This window comes from Schistocerca serialis, chromosome 1, assembly GCF_023864345.2.
Source record: "Schistocerca serialis cubense isolate TAMUIC-IGC-003099 chromosome 1, iqSchSeri2.2, whole genome shotgun sequence".
NCBI lineage: Eukaryota > Metazoa > Arthropoda > Insecta > Orthoptera > Acrididae > Schistocerca > Schistocerca serialis.
Genome location: NC_064638.1, coordinates 1,164,594,620 through 1,164,614,925, shown reverse-complemented (window position 1 = coordinate 1,164,614,925; position 20,306 = coordinate 1,164,594,620). Strand labels below are relative to the sequence as shown.

General features: G+C 43.6%; 1 protein-coding gene across 1 annotated transcript in view; it reads left to right on the top strand.

The window, feature by feature from the left end:
* Positions 1 to 20,306, top strand: part of LOC126456215 (tubby-related protein 4) — a 509,546-nt gene that overhangs the window by 368,243 nt on the left and 120,997 nt on the right. The window contains exon 3 of the mRNA XM_050091971.1: positions 13,104 to 13,286. Within this exon, the coding sequence (XP_049947928.1) occupies positions 13,104 to 13,286 (183 nt within the window). The remainder of the gene's footprint in view (positions 1 to 13,103; positions 13,287 to 20,306) is intronic.

Below are 20,306 nucleotides of genomic sequence, written 5' to 3'. Positions count from 1 at the left end.
TACATAATTCTTCTTATGTTTCGGAAATGAAGTGGTAATGCGACCTGCAGGCCAGATAAGAGGAAACACAGATGCCAACAAACTATCCGACTGCAGATGCCTTAAAGAAAGAGAAAGGCGAAACGCGTCTGGTAAAAATAAATTAATTTGCAGAAAGAAAAGGCGGTTTTATTTACAAAACAAGTGCGCCTTACGTATTTGAACGACAGTGGCTTTAAATTGGTGTTCTCTATTGGTGTTGATTGATAAATGCTGGCTTGTTCATTTCACATCTTTCTTTTCCAGAACCACAAAATCACCCGATAATGGGCTATAAGGTTCAGGCTAGAAGTGAACAAATAAAAGTGTTACAGAAAAGGTGAAAAATGCCTGTTTCTTTTAATAAATTCATTGCTGTGGTACCCCCTGGAGGAAAAAAAGCTCTTTATCAACCTTGAGGCCAGCATGGGTGCAAAGCATACATTGGCGTCCATGCTGACCACACACCCTATTAGGAACCATGCCTCACCTTTCTAATGTCGAGAGGACCGTCATAAATCGCACTGAAATCAGTGTAATTATTGCCTTTGAATAAAAGTGTAATTTCTGTTCCTCTCCTTGCGTATTTCTTTCAGTTACCTTCTGTAGTATATTGTAGCAGTTCTTTCTACATATGGTTCAAGTTTCATCGAGCTATGTTACTTGGCACATCATGTGAAACTTATTTTCGTCCTTAAACATTGCTGGGCGGTGTAGTAATGGTTGTTCTTGTGGTCTTCAGTCCGAAGACTGGTTTGATGCACCTCTCCATGTTACTCTATCCTGTGCAAGCCTCATCATCTGCGAATACCTAATGCTACCTGCGTCCTTTTGAATCTGGTTCTGTATTTATCTCTTGCTCTTGCTCTATGATTTTTACCCCCTACACTTCCCTCCAATACTGAATTGGTGATCGCTTGATGTCTCACAATATGCTCTACCAACCTACCCCTTCCTCTATTCAGGTTGCACCACAAATTTCTTTTCTCCCCAATTCTGTTGAGTAGCTCCTCATTAATTAAGTAATCTTCTGCATTCTTCTGGAACACCATATTTCAAAATCTTCTATTCTCTTCTTCTCTAAACTATTTATCATCTATACATGGCTACCCTCCGTACAAATACTTTCAGAAAAGATTTCCTGACAATTAAATCAATAATTTTCAATGCGATAGGATCTGCAGCTGCGATGATTTTTTTGAATGCTTGCATGATGCCTTCAGCTGCCAATCTCTTTATATCAAGTACGATTGTACAATTTCGTCCTTAGTCTATTTTCAAGTACGCTTTGCAACAACTGCTCGAAAGTAACGTGCTCCTGAAATAGCGTAAATGATCTCGGATATACTTTATGAACATAACAAGGAGTCAAAGGTGCAACGACATACATGGGATAATTTACTACTAAAAATGATTCATAAAATACTTAAATTGTACAATCGTACTTGAAATAAAGAGATTGGCAACTGAAGGCATCATGAAATATTTGAAAAAATTTTAATCTATATTCGATGTTAACAAATTTTTCTTCTTCAGAAAAGCTTTTTGTCGTTGCCAGTCTACATTTTGTATCCTCTTCTACTTCAGCGTTGTCTAATATTTTACTGAACACATAACAAAACTCGTCTGCTGCTTTAAGTGTGTCATTTCCTAATATAATTTCCTCAGCATCAACTGCTTTAATTCAACTACATTCCATTATCTTTGATTTGCTTTTGTTGATGTGCATCTTATATCCTCCATTCCGAGACACTGTCCATTCCGTTCAGTTGCTCTTCCAAGTCCTTGGCTGTGTCTGATAGAACTACAAAGGCATCGGCAAACCTCAAAGTTTTTATTTCTTTTCCGTGGACTTTAATTCCTACTCCAATTTTTTCTCCTGCCCCGCGGAGTAGCAGCGTGGTTTGATGCGGCTTGCACGGTTCGCGCGGCTCCCTCCGTCGGAGGTTAGAGTCCTCCCACGGGCATGGCTGTTTGTGTTGTCCGTAGGGTAAGTTAGTTTAAGTTAGATTAAGTAGTGTGTAAGCCTAGGGACCGATGACCTCGGCATTTTGGTGCCATATGAATTTACCACAAATTTAAGAAAGAAAATTCTGTTTTCTCTTTTGTTTCCTTCACTGCTCGCTCAATGTACACGTTGAATAACATAGGGTATAGGCTACAACCGTGTCTCAATACGTTCTTAACCACTACTTCCCTTTCATGCCCCTCGACTCTTATAACCACTTTTGGTTTAGCTTTAGTTTGTAGTAAGTTCCTATGGGACCAAACGGCTGCGGTCATTGGTCCCTAGGCTTAATCTAACTTAAACTAACTAACGCTGAGGACAACACACACAAGGGGTGAGCCGCGCGAAACATGGCAAGGCGCCTCAGAGCTCGCGGCTACCCTGCGTGGCTTATAAAAAAATGTTCAGATGTGTGTCAAATCTTACGGGACTTAACTCCTAAGGTCATCAGTCCCTAGGCTTACACACTACCTAACCTAAATTATCCTAAGGACAAACACACACACCCATGCCCGAGGGAGGACTCGAACCTCCGCCGGGACCAGCCGCACAGTCCATGACTGCAGCGCCTCAGACCGCTAGGCTATTCACAAGCGGTGGCTTATAACTGCAAGTGGTTTCTGTACAAATTGTAAATAGCCTTTCTCTCCCTATATTTTATCCCTGCAGCCTCTAGTACTTGAAAGACATTACTCCAGTCAACATCGTTGAACTCTTTTTCTAAGTCCACAAGTACTATAAAAGTAAGAGTGCCTTTTCTTAACCTATGTTGTATGATAAGTCGTACGGACAGTATTGCCTCGGGGGCACCTACATTTCTCCAGAATCTAAACTGATCTTCCCCGAGGCTGACTTCTACTAGTTACCGCATTCGTCTGTAAAGAAATCGTGTTAGTACTTTGCAACCATGCCTTATGAAGCTGATAGTTCAATTATGGTATAAAGCGTTAAACTGTATGCTTGCTGTGTTGATTCATTAATAAATTGAGATAGCTGTTTTCTTGGAATGCCTCCTCATACCTCTTTCTTTTTATAATTCAGCACCCATAGACTGACCTAGTACTGTAAGAAGTTAGCGCACGAGCTTCCGCGCGTCGCCGCTGGCCGTACCCCGCCGACACACCGCCCGCGCCGGCGCAGCTAGGTGCGCCCGTAATTACGGAGGTGACGCGCGGAGGCTGTCGGCCGCAGGAGGCTGTCGGGTTACACCGCGGCGCTGCTGCGCGCTAATGAGCGTTTGCGGCGGCAATCCCCCTGGCGCGCTGATCCCCGCCGCGAGAGACAAGCCGGGAGCGGATCCCTTCCTGCGCTTCAAAAGGCCGCCGGCCCAGGGCAGGGCATCGCACCCTCCGCCACTGTCCGCGGCGCTAATGATCGGCCGTTGTCGGCGCCGCGCGGCCCTCGAGCGCCACCCCCCTCCTCCCCTCTCCCCATCCGCGGTGTTTGTCGGGAAATAAAGGCGCCCCACCGCGGCCCGCAGCTCTGGGCGCTAACGACGCTCTGTTGTTTTAGCTCAGCCCTCCCACACAGCCAGTCTGCCGCGCCACTTGCAGCATTTCCGGTCGCTGTGATCGATTCGCTAAGTGTAACACGAACCAGCCGCGTGTCATCCACATTCGTCACCATATTCACTCCGGTCACTGTCATTAATTTAACTCTTTCGGATCGCACAACGTGTTCACTCGCTTGTGTTGTTCACTTACTTCAGATCCAGATAGTCTGAACTCTACCGACAAATCTCAGAGATTTATTACTGCTCTTTGCCGATTGTTTTGGTGGGGGTGACCCTAGGTCTTCTTACAGAGTAATCAGAGTACTTTATCCGTTCATTAGTTATATTTACACAACTGGCCATTAAAATTGCTACACCAAGAAGAAATGCAGATGATAAACGGGTATTCATTGGACAAATATATTATACTAGAACTGACATGTGACTACATTTTCACGCAATTTGGGTGCATAGATCCTGAGAAATCAGTACCCAGAACAACCACCTCTTGCAATAATAACGGTCTTGATACGCCTGGGCATTGAGTCAAACAGAGCTTGGATGGCGTGTACAGGTACAGCTGCCCATGTAGCTTCAACACGATATCACAGCTCATCAAGAGTGATGACTGGCATATTGTGACGAGCCACCATTCACCAGACATTTTCAATTGGTGAGAGATCTGGAGAATGTGCTGGCCAGGGCAGCAGTCGAACATTTTCTGTGTCCAGAAAGCCCTGCACAGGACCTGCAACATGCGGTCGTGCGTTATCCTGCTGAAATGTAGGGTTCCGCAGTGATCGAATGAAGGATAGAACCACAGGCCGTAACACATCTGAAATATAACGTCCACTGTTCAAAGTGCCGTCAATGCGAACAAGTGGTGACCGAGACGTGTAACCAATGGCACCCCATACCATCACGCTGGGTAATACGCCAGTATAGCGATGACGAATACACGCTTCCAATGTGCATTCACTGCGATGTCGCCAAACACGGATGCGACCATCATGATACTGTAAACAGAACATGGATTCATCCGAAAAAATGACGTTTTGCAATTCGTGCACCCAGGTTCGTCGTTGACTACACCATCGTAGGCGCTCCTGTCTGTGATGTAGCGTCAAGGGTAACCGCGGCCATGGTCTCCGAACTGATATCCCATGCTGCTGCAAACGTCGTCGAACTGTTCGTACAGATGGTTGTTGTCTTGCAAACGGCCCCATCTGTTGACTCAGGGATCGAGACGTGGCTGCACGATCCGTTACAGCCATGCGGAAAGGCCTGTTATCTCGACTGCTAGTGATGCGAGGCCGTTGGGATCCAGCAGGCGTTCCGTATTACCCCCCTGAACCCACCGATTCCATATTCTCCTAACAGTCATTGGATATCGACCAACGCGAGCACCAATGTCTCGATACGATAAACCGCAATCGCGATAGGCTACAATCCGACCTTTATCAAAGTCGGAAATTCGATGGTACGCATTACTCCTCCCTGCATGAGGCATCACAACAACGTTTCACCAGGCAACGCCGGTCAACTGCTGTTTTTGTATGAGAAATCGGTTGGAAACTTTCCTCATGTCAGCACGTTGTAGGTGTCGCTACCGGCGCCAACCTTGTGTGAATGCTCTGCAAAGCTAATCATTTGCATATCACATCATCTTCTTCCCGTCGGTTAAATTTCGCGTCTGTAGCACGTCATCTTCGTGGCGTAGCAATTTTAATTGCCTGTAGTGTATTTATTTAACTTAAGCCACACACGACATTACAAGATTTTTTAAAAATAGGTAAAGTATAAATTTTGTATCTTGACTTTTGTCTTTCAGTGTGCCGTCAAATTCTTCCTGTAGTATCACATCTCCCTCCTCACTTCATCTGCTCTCTCTTCCACTTCTACACTGGACAGCCAAAGAAACTGGTACACCTGCCTAATATCGTTAGGGCCACCGCGAGAAAGCAGAAGTGCAGCAACACGACGTGGCATGGACTCGACTGATGTCTGAAGCAGTGCTGGAGGGAATTGACACCATGTATCCTGCGGGGCTGTCCATAAATCCGTAAGAGTACGAGGTGGTGGAGATCTCTTCTGAACAGCAAGTTGCAAGGTATCCAAGAAATGCTCAATAATGTTAAATGTCTGGGGAGTTTGGTGGCCAGTGGAAGCATTTAAACTCAGAAGACTGTCCCTGGAGCCACTTGGTAGCAATTCTGGACGTCTGGGTGTCGCATTGTCATGCCGGAATTGTCCAAGTCTGTCGGAATGCACAATGGACACAAATAGATTCAGGTGATCAGACGGGATGCTTCCGTACGTGTCACCTGCCAGAGTCGTATCTAGACGTATCTGTGTTTTCCCAAGAGATTGTTCGCCGAAAACTTCAACAAGCATTCGATGCGATTATGCAGCAGTTTCTTCAAATGATAACAGAAAACTAATTATATCCGCAAATCGTAGTTTGTAGGCACAAAACTCGACATGTTTACGGTTTTGAAACAAGTACCAATGCATGGAACTTGGGTTGCTGTGTATTGACATTCGTCGACAGCCGTTACAGGAAGCAGATGGTGCTCCAGACGCGGTCCAGACGGCTAGCACCATCTATGGGGAGGTTACGGATTCATACTTCTACACCTGTAAAAGGTGTAAGTTGCCTATGCTAATAAAAAAATTAAATACAAATTTCCGATTCTTAGCTTCTTATCTTAAAGTATTTAGTTTACGATCCTCTATTATCCGCATAATGTTGACCTTTAAAAACTTTTCGGGGATTTTGTATACACCCGTGCACCAATTCAAATTTTATCTCTGCGTAAGCGATATACGAAAGTGGTGTAAGTATACTTTTAGATTCCGCCAGAAAACGTTTTCTTAATTCCTTTCGACTTGGTGATCACAAATTACTTATTACTCATTTTCTACACTTCTGTATCACTCTTGGTCTATCACATTACTGTAACCTAACGATTCAATTCGCCTTTCTTTGTACATGTTCGATCTCATGTGTTAATTCGACAAAATACACCATATGAACGTAAACACTCTATTTCGTAGACAAACTTTTGATTCTGAGTGTCCCACCAATGAATCTGAGCCTAAACAACTGCTTTATTTGTTCATTTCACCTCGTAGTCTCGCGCCACAAGGTTACATAAGTCTGTGGCATCAGCGAATGTAATTAAACTTTATACTTTCGACATAGCTTTTCCACATTCGAGGAATAATTTATACCAGATATATGCAAAAAAACGTTTTCGAAATTCCAGACTTACGAAGCGTACAGAGTATCGCTAAGAGGAGAAGACACGAAATAATTCCTGACGAATAAATACGAATACCTCGGTGATGGACGGCCACAGAATGCAACAAATGCACTCCCCTGCTTAATACTAATTTATTGAGGATTTAACGTGTAATCCGTATTTTATGAAATAAATCCGATCAGCTCATGCGTCACGTATAAGCCAGCCAAGTTGTATCACACCCTATCACACAAGATCATACAGCAGCTACCCCGTACATTATAAAATCTGGTCGAAAATTGATATTGTGTTAAAAAGAGAGCCTCTCCTACTGCTCTTTCTGTTGTATACTTTTATCCTGTCTCCACCAATGTACTATCAAAATTTGTTATTCTCGTTTGTCTCATGTACATTTGTCCGTTGGGCCTGAATTATTCTGTCCGGCATGAAATATTTTTCGTGACGTAAGCGTGTAATTAACAATATACAAATTACTTTTACGGTTTGGTGACTTCATGTCTGAACACAAATACCACATTTTTCAATATACGCTTTGAGACAAAAGAAGACGCGCCTCGAAGGAGTTACCGTAATTGGTGACAAATTGGTATTCATACAGGTATCAACGGACAGCGCGAAATGGTAAACTTTGGCGGTCGGTGGATGAATGTGTGTCGCTGCAGCGCAATTTCACCGCGCAAAAAATGGTTCAAATGGCTCTGAGCACTATGGGACTTAACTTCAGAGGTCATCAGTCCCATAGACTTAGAACTACTTAAACCTAACTAAGCTAAGGACATCACACACATCCATGCCCGAGGCACGATTCGAACCTGCGAGCGTAGCGGTAGCGCGGTTCCAGACTGTAGTGCCTAGAACCGCTCGGCCACCCCGGCCGGCTTCACCGCGCAGCTGACAAGAATAGCAAGCAGACGACATTTCGATCCGTCTGTATAAAATCTCTGCTAATTTCGTCCCTTGTACTCAGTTGGACAGTGACTACGCCTCGCAAACAGACGGGTGAAAAATATATGCACATATAGGCTAAAATTGAAACAAATGAGCCCTCGTTCACAATTTTTTAGTCTTATTAACCAAATTTCAACACTTCTAAGAGTGCCTTCATCAGAATTTAGACATTTAAAGTCGTCTATAACAAAATTACAGTTTTGTGGATGAAAAAGTATTTTTATACAAAAAAGTGTAAGTATTAACTAACGATACAAGACAGAGACAGTACTTACATGTCACGTATAAAATAAATAACAGGCCAGAAGGGATTTAGTCACAAAATATTTAAAAGGAATGTACTTACACTTTTTTATATAAAAAAACTTTTTCTTCCCACAAATTTGTAATTATGTTATAGACCACTTTAAATGTCTAAATTCTGATGAAGGCACTCTTAGAAGTGTTGAATCCTGGTTAATAAGACTAAAAAATTGTGAGCGAGGGCTCATTTGCTTCAATTTTAATTTATAAACGGTCACTGAACCAAGCAGCTATGTTCAAAACTTTGCATATATCGGCATTTGAGAGAGGAAGACGCATAGTTGGGCTCAAAGAAATCGGTCGTGGTGATCGCCGAATCGCCTAACATTAGAACACGAGCGATGATACTATTCAACGATGTTCGCAGGAATGGGTGAGCCATGGCCGAACCCAGCGTCAAGAAAGAAGTGGTCGATCTAGAGACAGAAAGTAAGGACTGAACAATCGTCAGAGAGGCACCCAGAGCCCCGCATTCATCATTATCGTCGATCCGACGTGCCACTGGTACTTCATTGACCACAAGGATCATTAACAGGCGGCTCACAGAAATGGGGTTGAGCTCACAGCGCCCCTTGCGCCAACTACCATTGACTTACGTACACCAACAAACCCGCTTGCAGCGGTGTCGGGCACATTCGGCCTAGATTCTCATTGACTGGGGTAAAACTGCCTTCATTGATGAGTCTTGCTTCCAAACTGTCTGGAGTCGCTCCCGACAACGTTGGGATACCAACCTGAATCCAATAAAAGAATACCAGACGCCGTTATTTAGGTTTTATTTTTAGGCTACCATTTTCGACGATACATTACGTCATCTTCAAAAAATGGTTCAAATGGCTCTGAGCACTAGGGGACTTAGCATCTGAGGTCATCAGTCCCCTCGAACTTAGAACTACTTAAACCTAACTAACCTAAGGACATCACACACATCCATACCCGAGGCAGGATTCGAACCTGCGACCGTAGCGATCGCGCGCTTCCAGTCTGAAGCGACTAGAACCGCTCGGCCACACCGGCCGGCACGTCATCTTCAGGCTTATACAGTGAAGGCTATAACACAGCAATAAGTACATATCAAAATTAAAATACAGAGCGTATTGTCTAAAAGATGCAAGTGTTGCATATTAATTTACGTAATTAAAATATATACAGTGAAGGTTATAACAAAACAATATTCCATAGATACTAGGAATAGGAATAGATGTTAGGAATTTTCTGCCTAAATAACTGATGTGGGTTCCATCTTCCAAATAGTGTTCACAAAAATAGAAACATATAAACCTTGCATTATTGTTGAAAAAGGTGTTCTTTTTGAAAAGTTAACTTACGTAATATCCATTTTTTGGTTGTGGTATCCATGGTCCTATCACGTGGGTGGACATATGTTTACTTTTTATTTTTTACTTTTCGTATTTTCAATTTTATTTTTTACTTGTTACAGTCATTATCCTAGAGTGTTCTTCTGGTTCCTCCTTGTTGAATATTCTTTAATAACCATTGAGTACAGCTGCGGTGTTTCCATTGGTGTAATGCCTTTAAAGGTATCGTTCCTTTATTTATATCTACTGTAAATAGCACGATTGCTGATAGTATACGCCTTTACTTTACCTGATATATATGATCCTGTTACTTATTTTACATATGATTAATCGGTCACTTTATCCGTCTTTTACTTTCTGACAAAACCAGTAGAATCTGTCATGTATAACCATACATTTTTACAGACAACGGATATACCGGACTGATGGTTGCATTACTGTGACACTTCTGTTTTATATACACTTCCATTAGGTTACTAAGGATTTCACAATATGCACGAATAACCAATTAATTTCTGATGGAACATATTACGTAGTATCATGTAGGCCGGACGGAGTGGCCGAGCGGTTCTAGGCGCTACACTCTGGAACCGCGCGACCGCTACGGTCGCAGGTTCGAATCCTGCCTCGGGCATGGATGTGTGTGATGTCCTTAGGTTAGTTAGGTTTAAGTAGTTCTAAGTTCTAGGGGATTGATGACCACAGCAGTTAAGTCCCACAGTGCTCAGAACCATTTGAACCATTTTTGAGCATCATGTAGATTTTAATTAAGACTAAGTTCTTTTAAATGTGTAAATTAATATGTAACTCTTGCATCTGTTAGACAATTCGCTCTGTATTTCAATATGTACTTATTTCTCTGTTATAACCTTCACTGTATATATTTTAATTACGTAAATTAATATGTAACACTTGCAGCTTTTAGACAAGACGCTCTGTATTTTAATTTTAATATGTACTTATTGCTGTGTTATAACCTTCACTGTATAGGCCTAAAGATGACGTAATGTACCGTCGAAACTGGTAGCTTACAAATAAAAACTAAATAACGGCTATTGGTATTGTTTTATTGGATGTTGACCAACCGTAGTCCCATACCCCAGACAGAAGGTGGAGTTACATTCACCAACCTGAATGTCGCTGGTCATACGACCCGACAATCAGCACTGATGGTCTGGGATGTCATTTCATTTCATAGCTGAACCTCTTTGGTTCTCACCCGCGGCACCCTTACAGCACAGCGGTGAGTCGACGATCTCCTGCGCCCTGTTTTGTAACTCGTCGTGGCAAGCTTGGCCTTACATTTCGGCAAAGTAGTGTCCGCTCGCACACGGTCAGAGTTTCTACTGTGTATCACAGAAGTTGGCAAGGAAAACATAGGTACAAAGAAGGTAGCTCCGAAGAAACCATGGGTAACAGAAGAAATACTTCAGTTGATTGATGAAAGGAGGAAGTACAAACATGTTCCGGGAAAATCAGGAATACAGAAATACAAGTCGCTGAGGAATGAAATAAATAGGAAGTGCAGGGAAGCTAAGACGAAATGGCTGCAGGAAAAATGTGAAGACATCGAAAAAGATATGCTTGTCGGAAGGACAGACTCAGCATACAGGAAAGTCAAAACAACCTTTGGTGACATTAAAAGCAACAGTGGTAACATTAAGAGTACAGGGGGAATTCCACTGTTAAATGCAGAGGAGAGAGCAGATAGGTGGAAAGAATACATTGAAAGCCTCTATGAGGGTGAAGATTTGTCTGATGTGATAGAAGAAGAAACAGGAGTCGATTTAGAAGAGATAGGGGATCCAGTATTAGAATCGGAATTTAAAAGAGCTTTGGTCAAATAAGGCAGAAGGGATAGATAACATTCCATCAGAATTTCTAAAATAATTGGGGGAAGTGGCAATAAAACGACTATTCACGTTGGCGTGTAGAATATATGAGTCTGGCGATATACCATCTGACTTTCGGAAAAGCATCATCCACACAATTCCGAAGACGGCAAGAGCTGACAAGTGCGAGAATTATCGCACAATCAGCTTAACAGCTCATGCATAGAAGCTGCTTACAAGAATAATATACAGAAGAATGGAAAAGAAAATTGAGTATGCGCTAGGTGACGATCAGTTTGGCTTTAGGAAAAGTAAAGGGACGAGAGAGGCAATTCTGACGTTACGGCTAATAATGGAAGCAAGGCTAAAGAAAAATCAAGACACTTTCATAGGATTTGTCGACCTGGAAAAAGCGTTCGACAATATAAAATGTTGCAAGCTGTTCGAGATTCTGAAAAAAGTAGGGGGAAGCTATAGGGAGAGACGGGTCATATACAATATGTACAACAACCAAGAGGGAATAATAAGAGTGGACGATCAAGAACGAAGTGCTCGTATTAAGAAGGGTGTAAGACAAGGCTGTAGCCTTTCGCCCTTACTCTTCAATCTGTACATCGAGGAAGCAATGATGGAAATAAAAGAAAGGTTCAGGAGTGGAATTAAAATACAATGTGAAAGGATGTCAATGATGCGATTCGCTGATGACATTGCTATCCTGAGTGAAAGTGAAGAAGAATTAAAGATCTGCTGAAAGGAAAGAACAGTCTAATGAGTACACAGTATGGTCTGAGAGTAAATCGGAGAAAGACGAAGGTAATGAGAAGTAGTAGAAATGAGAACAGCGAGAAACTTAACATCAGGATTGATGGTCACGAAGTCAATGAAGTTAAAGAATTCTGCTACCTAGGCAGTAAAATAACCAATGGCGGACGGAGCAAGGAGGACATCAAAAGCAGACTCGCTATGGCAAAGAAGGCATTTCTGGCTAAGAGAAGTCTACTAATATCAAATACCGGCCTTAATTTGAGGAAGAAATTTCTGAGGATGTACGTCTGGAGTACAACATTGTATGGTAGTGAAACATGGACTGTGGGAAAACCGGAACAGAAGAGAATCGAAGCATTTGAGATGTGGTGCTATAGACGAATGTTGAAAATTAGGTGGACTGATAAGGTAAGGAATGAGGAGGTTCTACGCAGAATCGGAGAGGAAAGGAATATGTGGAAAACACTGACAAGAAGAACGGGCAGGATGGTTGGACATATGTTAAGACATGAGGGAATGACTTCCATGGTACTAGAGGGAGCTGTAGAGGGCAAAAACTGTAGAGGAAGACAGAGATTGGAATACGTCAAGCAAATAATTGAGGACGTAGGTTGCAAGTGCTACTCTGAGATGAAGAGGTTAGCAAGGAAAGTAATTCGTGGCGGGGCGCATCAAACCAGTCAGTAGACTGATGACCAAAAAAAAAAAAATCTTCCCGAACCCTACACTGGTCAGCAAGGTCGCCGTCTCTCTCCCCAACTGAGAACGTTTGGAGCATTATTGGCATGATCCTCGAACCAGATCGGAATTTTGACTATCTAACGCACCAACTGGTTAGAATTTGGCGCGATTTCCCTCAGAAGACCATCCAACAACTCTGTCAATCAATACCGGGCCGAATAACTGTCTGCATAAGCGTCGGAGTGCACAAACGCATAATTGACTTGCTAATTTGTGAAGTTCTTTCTCTTGACTAAATCATCAAGTTTTTCTGATATTGTAATTGTTTGTTTGTCTGTACATGTAAACCACATTTACCGAACCCCGTCATATTCGAAAAATTCCTTTTTCGTGCGTCTTTGCTTTCCTTGAGTGTACAATAAAAGTGTTGATGTAATTCTTTTTGTAATACGGAATCTGTTTGTTTTGCAGGTTATCCTGGTCAAGTGGAATGAACCGTATCAGAAGCTAGCATCATGTGACAGCTCAGGGATTATTTTTGTATGGATCAAGTACGAAGGCAGGTGGAGCATCGAACTCATCAATGACCGCAACACGCCTGTCACCCACTTTTCTTGGTCGCATGATGGACGAATGGCGCTTATTTGTTACCAGGTAAGTTCTGAACGCTTCTCAGAAACAATCTCGTATCATCATCATTATAATCACCATTTATTCATCATCATCATCATCATCTGATCTGCGTCAGGTACAGGCATGGTACGTGACCACCTGTCTCTGTGTTTTGCTTTGCTCTTCATTTGCACATAGTTACCACTATCCTCCATGGCAGGGCTCGATAGTTGATATTTTCCTTTCTCGACGCTCTTTGTCGCTTCAGTTCCTAGCTGGAGTAAGCACTGCCTCTTGAAAATGTGGTCCAGCCAGTTTTCCTTACTTTTTCTTATGTTGTTGTAACATGACATTGGCCTCCCTGATTCGACGGTGCCGGTAGCGTTGGCCGAGCGGTTCTAGGCGCTTCAGTTCGGAACCGCGCGACTGCTACGGTCGCAGGTTCGAATACTGCCTCGGGCATGGATGCAAGTGATGTCCTTAGGTTAGTTAGGTTTAAGTATTTCTAAATTCTAAGGGACTGATGACCTCATATGTTAAGTCCCATAGTGCTCAGAGCCATTTGATTCGACGGACCCGTTATACTGCGGCCTCCCTTTGGACAGAAATTGGGCTATCCCACTTCTGATGCCAGTTGACAAGAGTAGGAGAGCAAACTACTTAGGATGGACAAAGACATGGGCGTCTTCATGGGAGTCAGAAGAACGAGTTAAGTAACCTGAATTTTGGTATATACAGGGTGATCAAAAAGTCAGTATAAATTTGAAAACTTAATAAACCACGGAATAATGTTGATAGAGAGGTAAAAATTGACACATATGCTTGGAATGACATGCGGTTTTATTAGAATAAAAAAAAAGTTCACAAAATGTCCGACAGATGACGCTGGACAGAAAAACTGCTACCGTGACGGGTGAGAGGTACGCCGATATGTTACAGAATCGCATCATCCCCAGCCTGGCTGATAAACACCTGCTGGAACGTACGATGTTTATGCAGGACGGCGCTCCACCCCGTATTGCTAGAAGCTTGAAAGATCTCTTGCGCGCGTCATTTGGTGATGATCGTGTGCTCAGCCGCCACTTTCGTCATGCTTGGCCTCCCAGGTCCCACACCTCAGTCGGTGCAATTATTGGCTTTGGGGTTACCTGAAGTCGCAAGTGTACCGTGATCGACCGACATCTCTAGGGATGCTGAAAGACAACATCCGACGCCAATGCCTCACCATAATTGGGGACATGCTTTACAGTGCTGTTCACAACACTATTCCTCGACTACAGCTATTGTTGAGGTATGATGGTGGACATATTGAGCATTTCCTGTAAAGAACATCATCTTTGCTTTGTCTTATTTTGTTATGCTAATTATTGCTATTCTGATCAGATGAAGCGCCATCTGTCGGACATTTTTTGAACGTTTGTATTTTTTTGGTTCTAATAATAAAACCCCATGTCATTCCAATCATGTGTGTGAATTTGTACCTCTCTATCTACATTATTCCGTGATTTATTCAGATTTCATCTTTATACTGACTTTTTGATCAATCGGTTCTTTCACTTCAGTATACATCGCCAGAAGGTGAAGCTGCCTGCCACTCTAGGTGGTCATAGCGGGTCGAGGAATAGGAAGAAGTATGTTTTGGGAACAGTGTTGCTGATTGTGAGCTTTGTTGAAACTCTGTGAGCAACACTGGTGTTCCCAATCTTCTTAGCTAATCGTTGGAATCATCCAAGTACAACGTTAGAACCCAGACGACAGACATCATCTGTTCCAACGTGCGCCACAATCTTTAGTTGGTTCCACCCTGTTTCATCAATGGCTGCCGGAATACCCTCTTCAAGACGCTGAATGAGGCCTCCAGATACGCACGTCGCCTGCACATGGTGTCGTTTGCCATCCGTTGCAGCCATTTCCCTAATGGGTGCCATTATGCACTCTGCATTTGAAATGCCAACAACAGACCCCTACCCATTTGCGTTCACCTCCTCTTGATGCACGATGCAGTAGATTTCCCAAGAGATAAAGCGAGTCTCACTGGCTCCGTTTAGGTTTCAGTGGAAGACAGCCCCTCATACGTTTCACTTAGAGAGATGCATGTAACAACCTGAGTCCTCCGTAGTCCCTGTCTCTCCTTCCCTGTACAGAACACCTTGACCTATTACTGATGCGCTACTCGCAGTCAAGTGCACGAGTAGTGATAGACCTTGTATTTGTTGAAGAGTAGACAGTACCCATTGGAGAAGATAGTGCTTGAAGTTATCATGACTCTTGGTATCTGTTCCAACACAACCATTTGTAGCAGCTTCCAATTGCTTGGCAGTAGTCAGGTCGATTTCCAGCTGCTTACGAACAGCAGCTGCATGGTGTCGCAGTAACTCTTTTCTAAAACTTATTTTAAAACGTGTTTCCACAAGAGTCATCATCCATTTGTGATTGTCACAGTCAAACACCTTCGAAAAGTCACAGCAGATAAGCTCCCAACAGAAAATGTTATTCACCCCTCCTCTTCAGAGCTCTGTAGATAGCGAATAACTGGTACCAGAAGGTCATGTAACCCACCAATACATGGAAGTTCAATGGCGTGTATGTGCCTGTCATTTCTGTGGAACCAGCGCAGTAAGATGGTTCGATGTGGGTGTGTGATGGATTGGCAGAAAGGGATTGGGTGGTATAGTCTGTAGATCACAGTGCCACACCAAAGTTGGCAACATATATCGATACCACGGACATTAGCGAGGTCTCGCTGCAATGTACAACGACATGTGGTAGGCGCTCAAGAAGTCCACGCCTCCCTCTCGTTATAGCAGCGCCCTCACTCTGACGTCAAGATAGTGCTGAACTTGCAAGAGCTCAGCCCAATTCATGACCTCAACTACAACAGTCCACATCAAAGTAGGACCAAATAGTTGTCTACATTTCTGATCAACTTGTACTTTAAAAATGTTGGACACCGTACCTCAAGATAACATTTTGTTAATTAGTGCATCAAATGGTGCTTTAATAGGCAATGACAGTTGTAAATTGTCAAGAAATCCTGTGGCACAGAACTGTGTCAAAGTTAAGTAAATCTCTTACTCAGTTATGTAATAAAGTGAACTAACATTTCATGTATTCAAGTTCGATGAGCCTTCTCTCAAAGCAATCAAAGAACCAACAGGTGTGGTTGGATGAAAGTCGTTTCGCCTAGTCACAACAGTTTGCCCATGACCATACCGTCAATGGAAATACCGATTTTGTTGACGTGTCGTTACACATCATACAACACGTCTGCAACGGATGGTGTACCACTTACAGCTGTGTAACATGGCATAAGAACAACGGCAGTAAAAATATCCTAACTGATTGGGTCTAGAGACAATTATTATTATTATTTATAGTATGGATACAATTCACAGCAATATTTACACGTTGAGGTACAAAGGGAATATGCAAGAGCTATTCGTCCCAGTTGACCTTACAGAGTGATCTCAAGGGAGTCTAACCACGCCAATGTTGTTGGAGAAGCATTGATGATATCTGTCAAGAGTCCACTGAAACATCTCTTGGGACATTCCTCTACAATGTGGCCAATGGTCTGCTCTGATGCTTCATAGTCACACAGTGGGGTGCCTGAGAGACCCCATTTGTACATGAGGGACTTCATTCTTCTGCATCCACATCGGAATCTGTTCAGTTGACACCAGGTTCTTCTAGACAGCTGAGTTCGTTGGGGCCATGAAGACGTATGCTGATGTTGTTTCTCGATGTCTCCTTCTGAATCTGAGGCAAGAGTCACGTCTTGCCAATAACTTCAAGCTTCAAATCCAACACGAACTGTTGTCTATAGAGGCAGATACATAACAACCAGTTTCTGAGCGGTTTCTGCTAAAGGAGCTGGATGCAGTGGACTTTTAGAGTCAGGTACATCACAAAAGAGTGTTTCTTGTAGGGGATGCACATTTTCATAGGGACAAACTACACAGAAGCTGGGCATTAACTGTCTGAAAGCGATTAGTGTGGCCCGATGAATCACGAGTTTGTCCCTTTCCAAATTACGCAAGATGTCTAGAGCACCAGCTGCCCAACAAGGCGTTTAACCCACAATTGGTAGAGGATGTACTTCGGGTCGTTACCTGATGTTTTAACAGTGTTGTTCTTTTCATGGGTTGGGCCCAGTCATTCAGGTTGCTGTGAACTGAGTTGCATGGAATCTTTTCCGTTTTCAAGCCGCGTCAATTCGAAAAAAAATACTCGAGCTTTCGATGTCTATCTCCGCCATCGTCGTCAGGAGTAAAAACACTGACTGCCGGAGCCAGTACCAATCAGAGAGCGACGAAACGACGCATGCGCGGAAGGCGAAATGGACAGCTCATAGCAGCTCCGGCCGGCCGCGGCGGGGCCGAGTGACGTCTTGTGGCGCGAGGGGCCGTCGCCACGTTTGAAACTGCCGCTCCCGCCTCCCTACAAGCGCTAAGCATCCGCCGTTGCTTCCTTTTGATATCTAGTGCTCGCTCCCACGCCGTACTAGGAGAGTACCATTGGTCCCTCTTAAAACTTTTCCTGTTTATTCTAATCTCAGCTGCCTCCTTTGTAAAGAAATCCCGGTAGTTGATGCATAGCCAAGACTCTTGTCTTGTAAAACTATATTTTGCGTCTGTTTTTCAGGCGATGCTCACTTATGGGCCACTTGTCAAACTCCCTTCATTTGACATGTCGTTTGTACTTGGCACAAGACTCTGCTGCGTATATCTCGTATCTTGGGGACGGACCAGGATACTGGTTTCAGTCTGTGTCTCTGCAGCAGACGTCCTAACCTGCTGCTCGTTGCCCCACAGTATGGCAGGAAATCCGCTGGTTTGGCCTCTTCTGCCTATTCACAAGGCGTCCTTATTCGGTGTCACCTGAAAGCGTTACTAATGTCTCCCTTGCCACAACCATTCTCTCTGTACACGTCTCTCAAATGTTTCAGTTCAGACTGTACATGAGCATCGTCAGAAATAACATTTGCTCTGTGTACTAGCGTATTCTGGACCCATTTCTTGTGTAGTGGGTGGTTAAAACTACCGGCTTTTTAGTTTCGATCAGTGCGCATTGGCTTTCTGCGCAACGAATGACCAAGCCGGCCTCCTGGCTTCCGCTGAACTAAAACATCCACGACGGTAGTTTGCCATCCTTCTCCGTCTCGATAGTAAATTTAGTGTTGGGATGGACACGGTTCATGTGATCGACGAATTGCTTCAGTGCATTTTCACTGTGAGCCCATATCAGGAAGATGTCGTCGACATATATTAGGAAGCAAGACGGACGCAACGCCGCCGAGTTCAGAACCGGCTCCTCAAACTGCTCACGAAGAAATTCGAGACTGCCAGAGACAGAGATGACCCCACAGTTGTGCTATCCGTCATTTCATAATATTCGTTGCAGTAGAAGACGTACGTTTTTGTTAGAACATGACGAAGCAACTTTATGATTCTAGATGGAAAATGTTCGGCCGAAAGGTCCAGCGTGTCTTATACTTGTACCTTTGTAAAAGGTGACACAAGGTCTAGACTAACCATTGCGCCATTTCGGCTTATTTTTATTTTCTTGGGTGTTTCAACTAATATCTATAACAATATGCTGTTCACAATGTCCCAGTTTTGATGCTAATAACCCTGCCAAATGTTTGTCCAGTCCATAGGTGGGCGAACTGATTGCATTAACAGTGGACCTAAGAGGGATACCTTCTCTATGTATCTATGACAATCCATAAAGGTAAAGTGCTCGGAGGTCTTACAGCACAAGGCATTAATTTCGTCGCCACTTCGTCTGGTTAATCAGAGTCTGTTAATAATTTCCCTATCTTTTTGTCTATGCCCTGTGTCGGATCGCCAATATGCAACCGTTACGCATCCTCAGTTTCGCAGTGCGAATTCACCGTTGTATTTCACTAATAATATCCCAAATTGGTAGACGTCACGGAACTAGAGAAAATTAAGGATTTTGTTCAGCGCTGCCTCAGATCCATCATCTGGTTCTTGGTTGGAGAGATTAACAACTGACTTATGGCCCTCGTTGTTATCCAAATCATCTCCTCCGTGAGTTAAGCGGTCAAACATCCTAGGTGAATAAGTGTTTGCCTTTCTACACTCTCACGCTGAGTAAGCTTTGCACACTTCCATCTCACAGGATGACAAGAGCCACGTTTCTGGTGTTACCAACACTCAAGGAACCTATCACACCTTGACTGAACCCATAAGTCACCCGATCTCAGTCTGATGGATAATGTCTGGAACTCTGCAATTTGGTAACTACAAGAGACCCAGTCACCAAAGAGTGTCTTCAGCTGGTCGTGACATACCTGGAAAAACTTGTGCACACTCTTCCTAGCAGAATTAACCCATTATGAATGTTACACGCGGTGTTGCAGTGTTTTGCAGTGAAGTCTACTTGAGGTGATTAATTTTTGTTCATTGTACTTACCACCAGGCGATATTTTATGGTTCTAAAAATTTATTACGTCGCTAGTGCATGTAGAAGTAGGTGTCTGAATAAAGCAGCTCTTTTGAAATCCAAAATCTGAAAAATTGGGGAAAATGATGAAAGGTAGTCGATAGTTACATTGATCAGCCAGAACTCTTGACCACCTACCTAGTAGCCGGTATGTCCACCTTTGGCATGGATAGCAGTGGCGATGCGTCGTGACATGGAAGCAATGAGGCCTTGGTAGATCGCAGGAGGGAGCTGGCACCCCATCTGCACGCACAAGTCACCTAATTCCCGTAAATTCATGGTAGGAGGACGATGAGCTCTGACGCTACGTTCAGATGCCAGATGTGTTCTACTGGATTCAGATCTGGCAAGTTGGAGGGCCAGTACATCAATTGGAACTCGCCACTGTGTTCCTCGAACAACTCCATTACACCCCTGGCCTTCTGACATTTCGCATTATCTTGCTGAAACTGCCATCGGAAAACATGATCGTCAGGAAGGGGTGTGCGTGGTCTGCAACCAGTGTGGGATACTCCTTGACCGTCATGGTGCCTTGCACAAGCTCCACTGGACCAAAGGCTGTCCATGTGAATGTTCCCCAGAGCATAACGG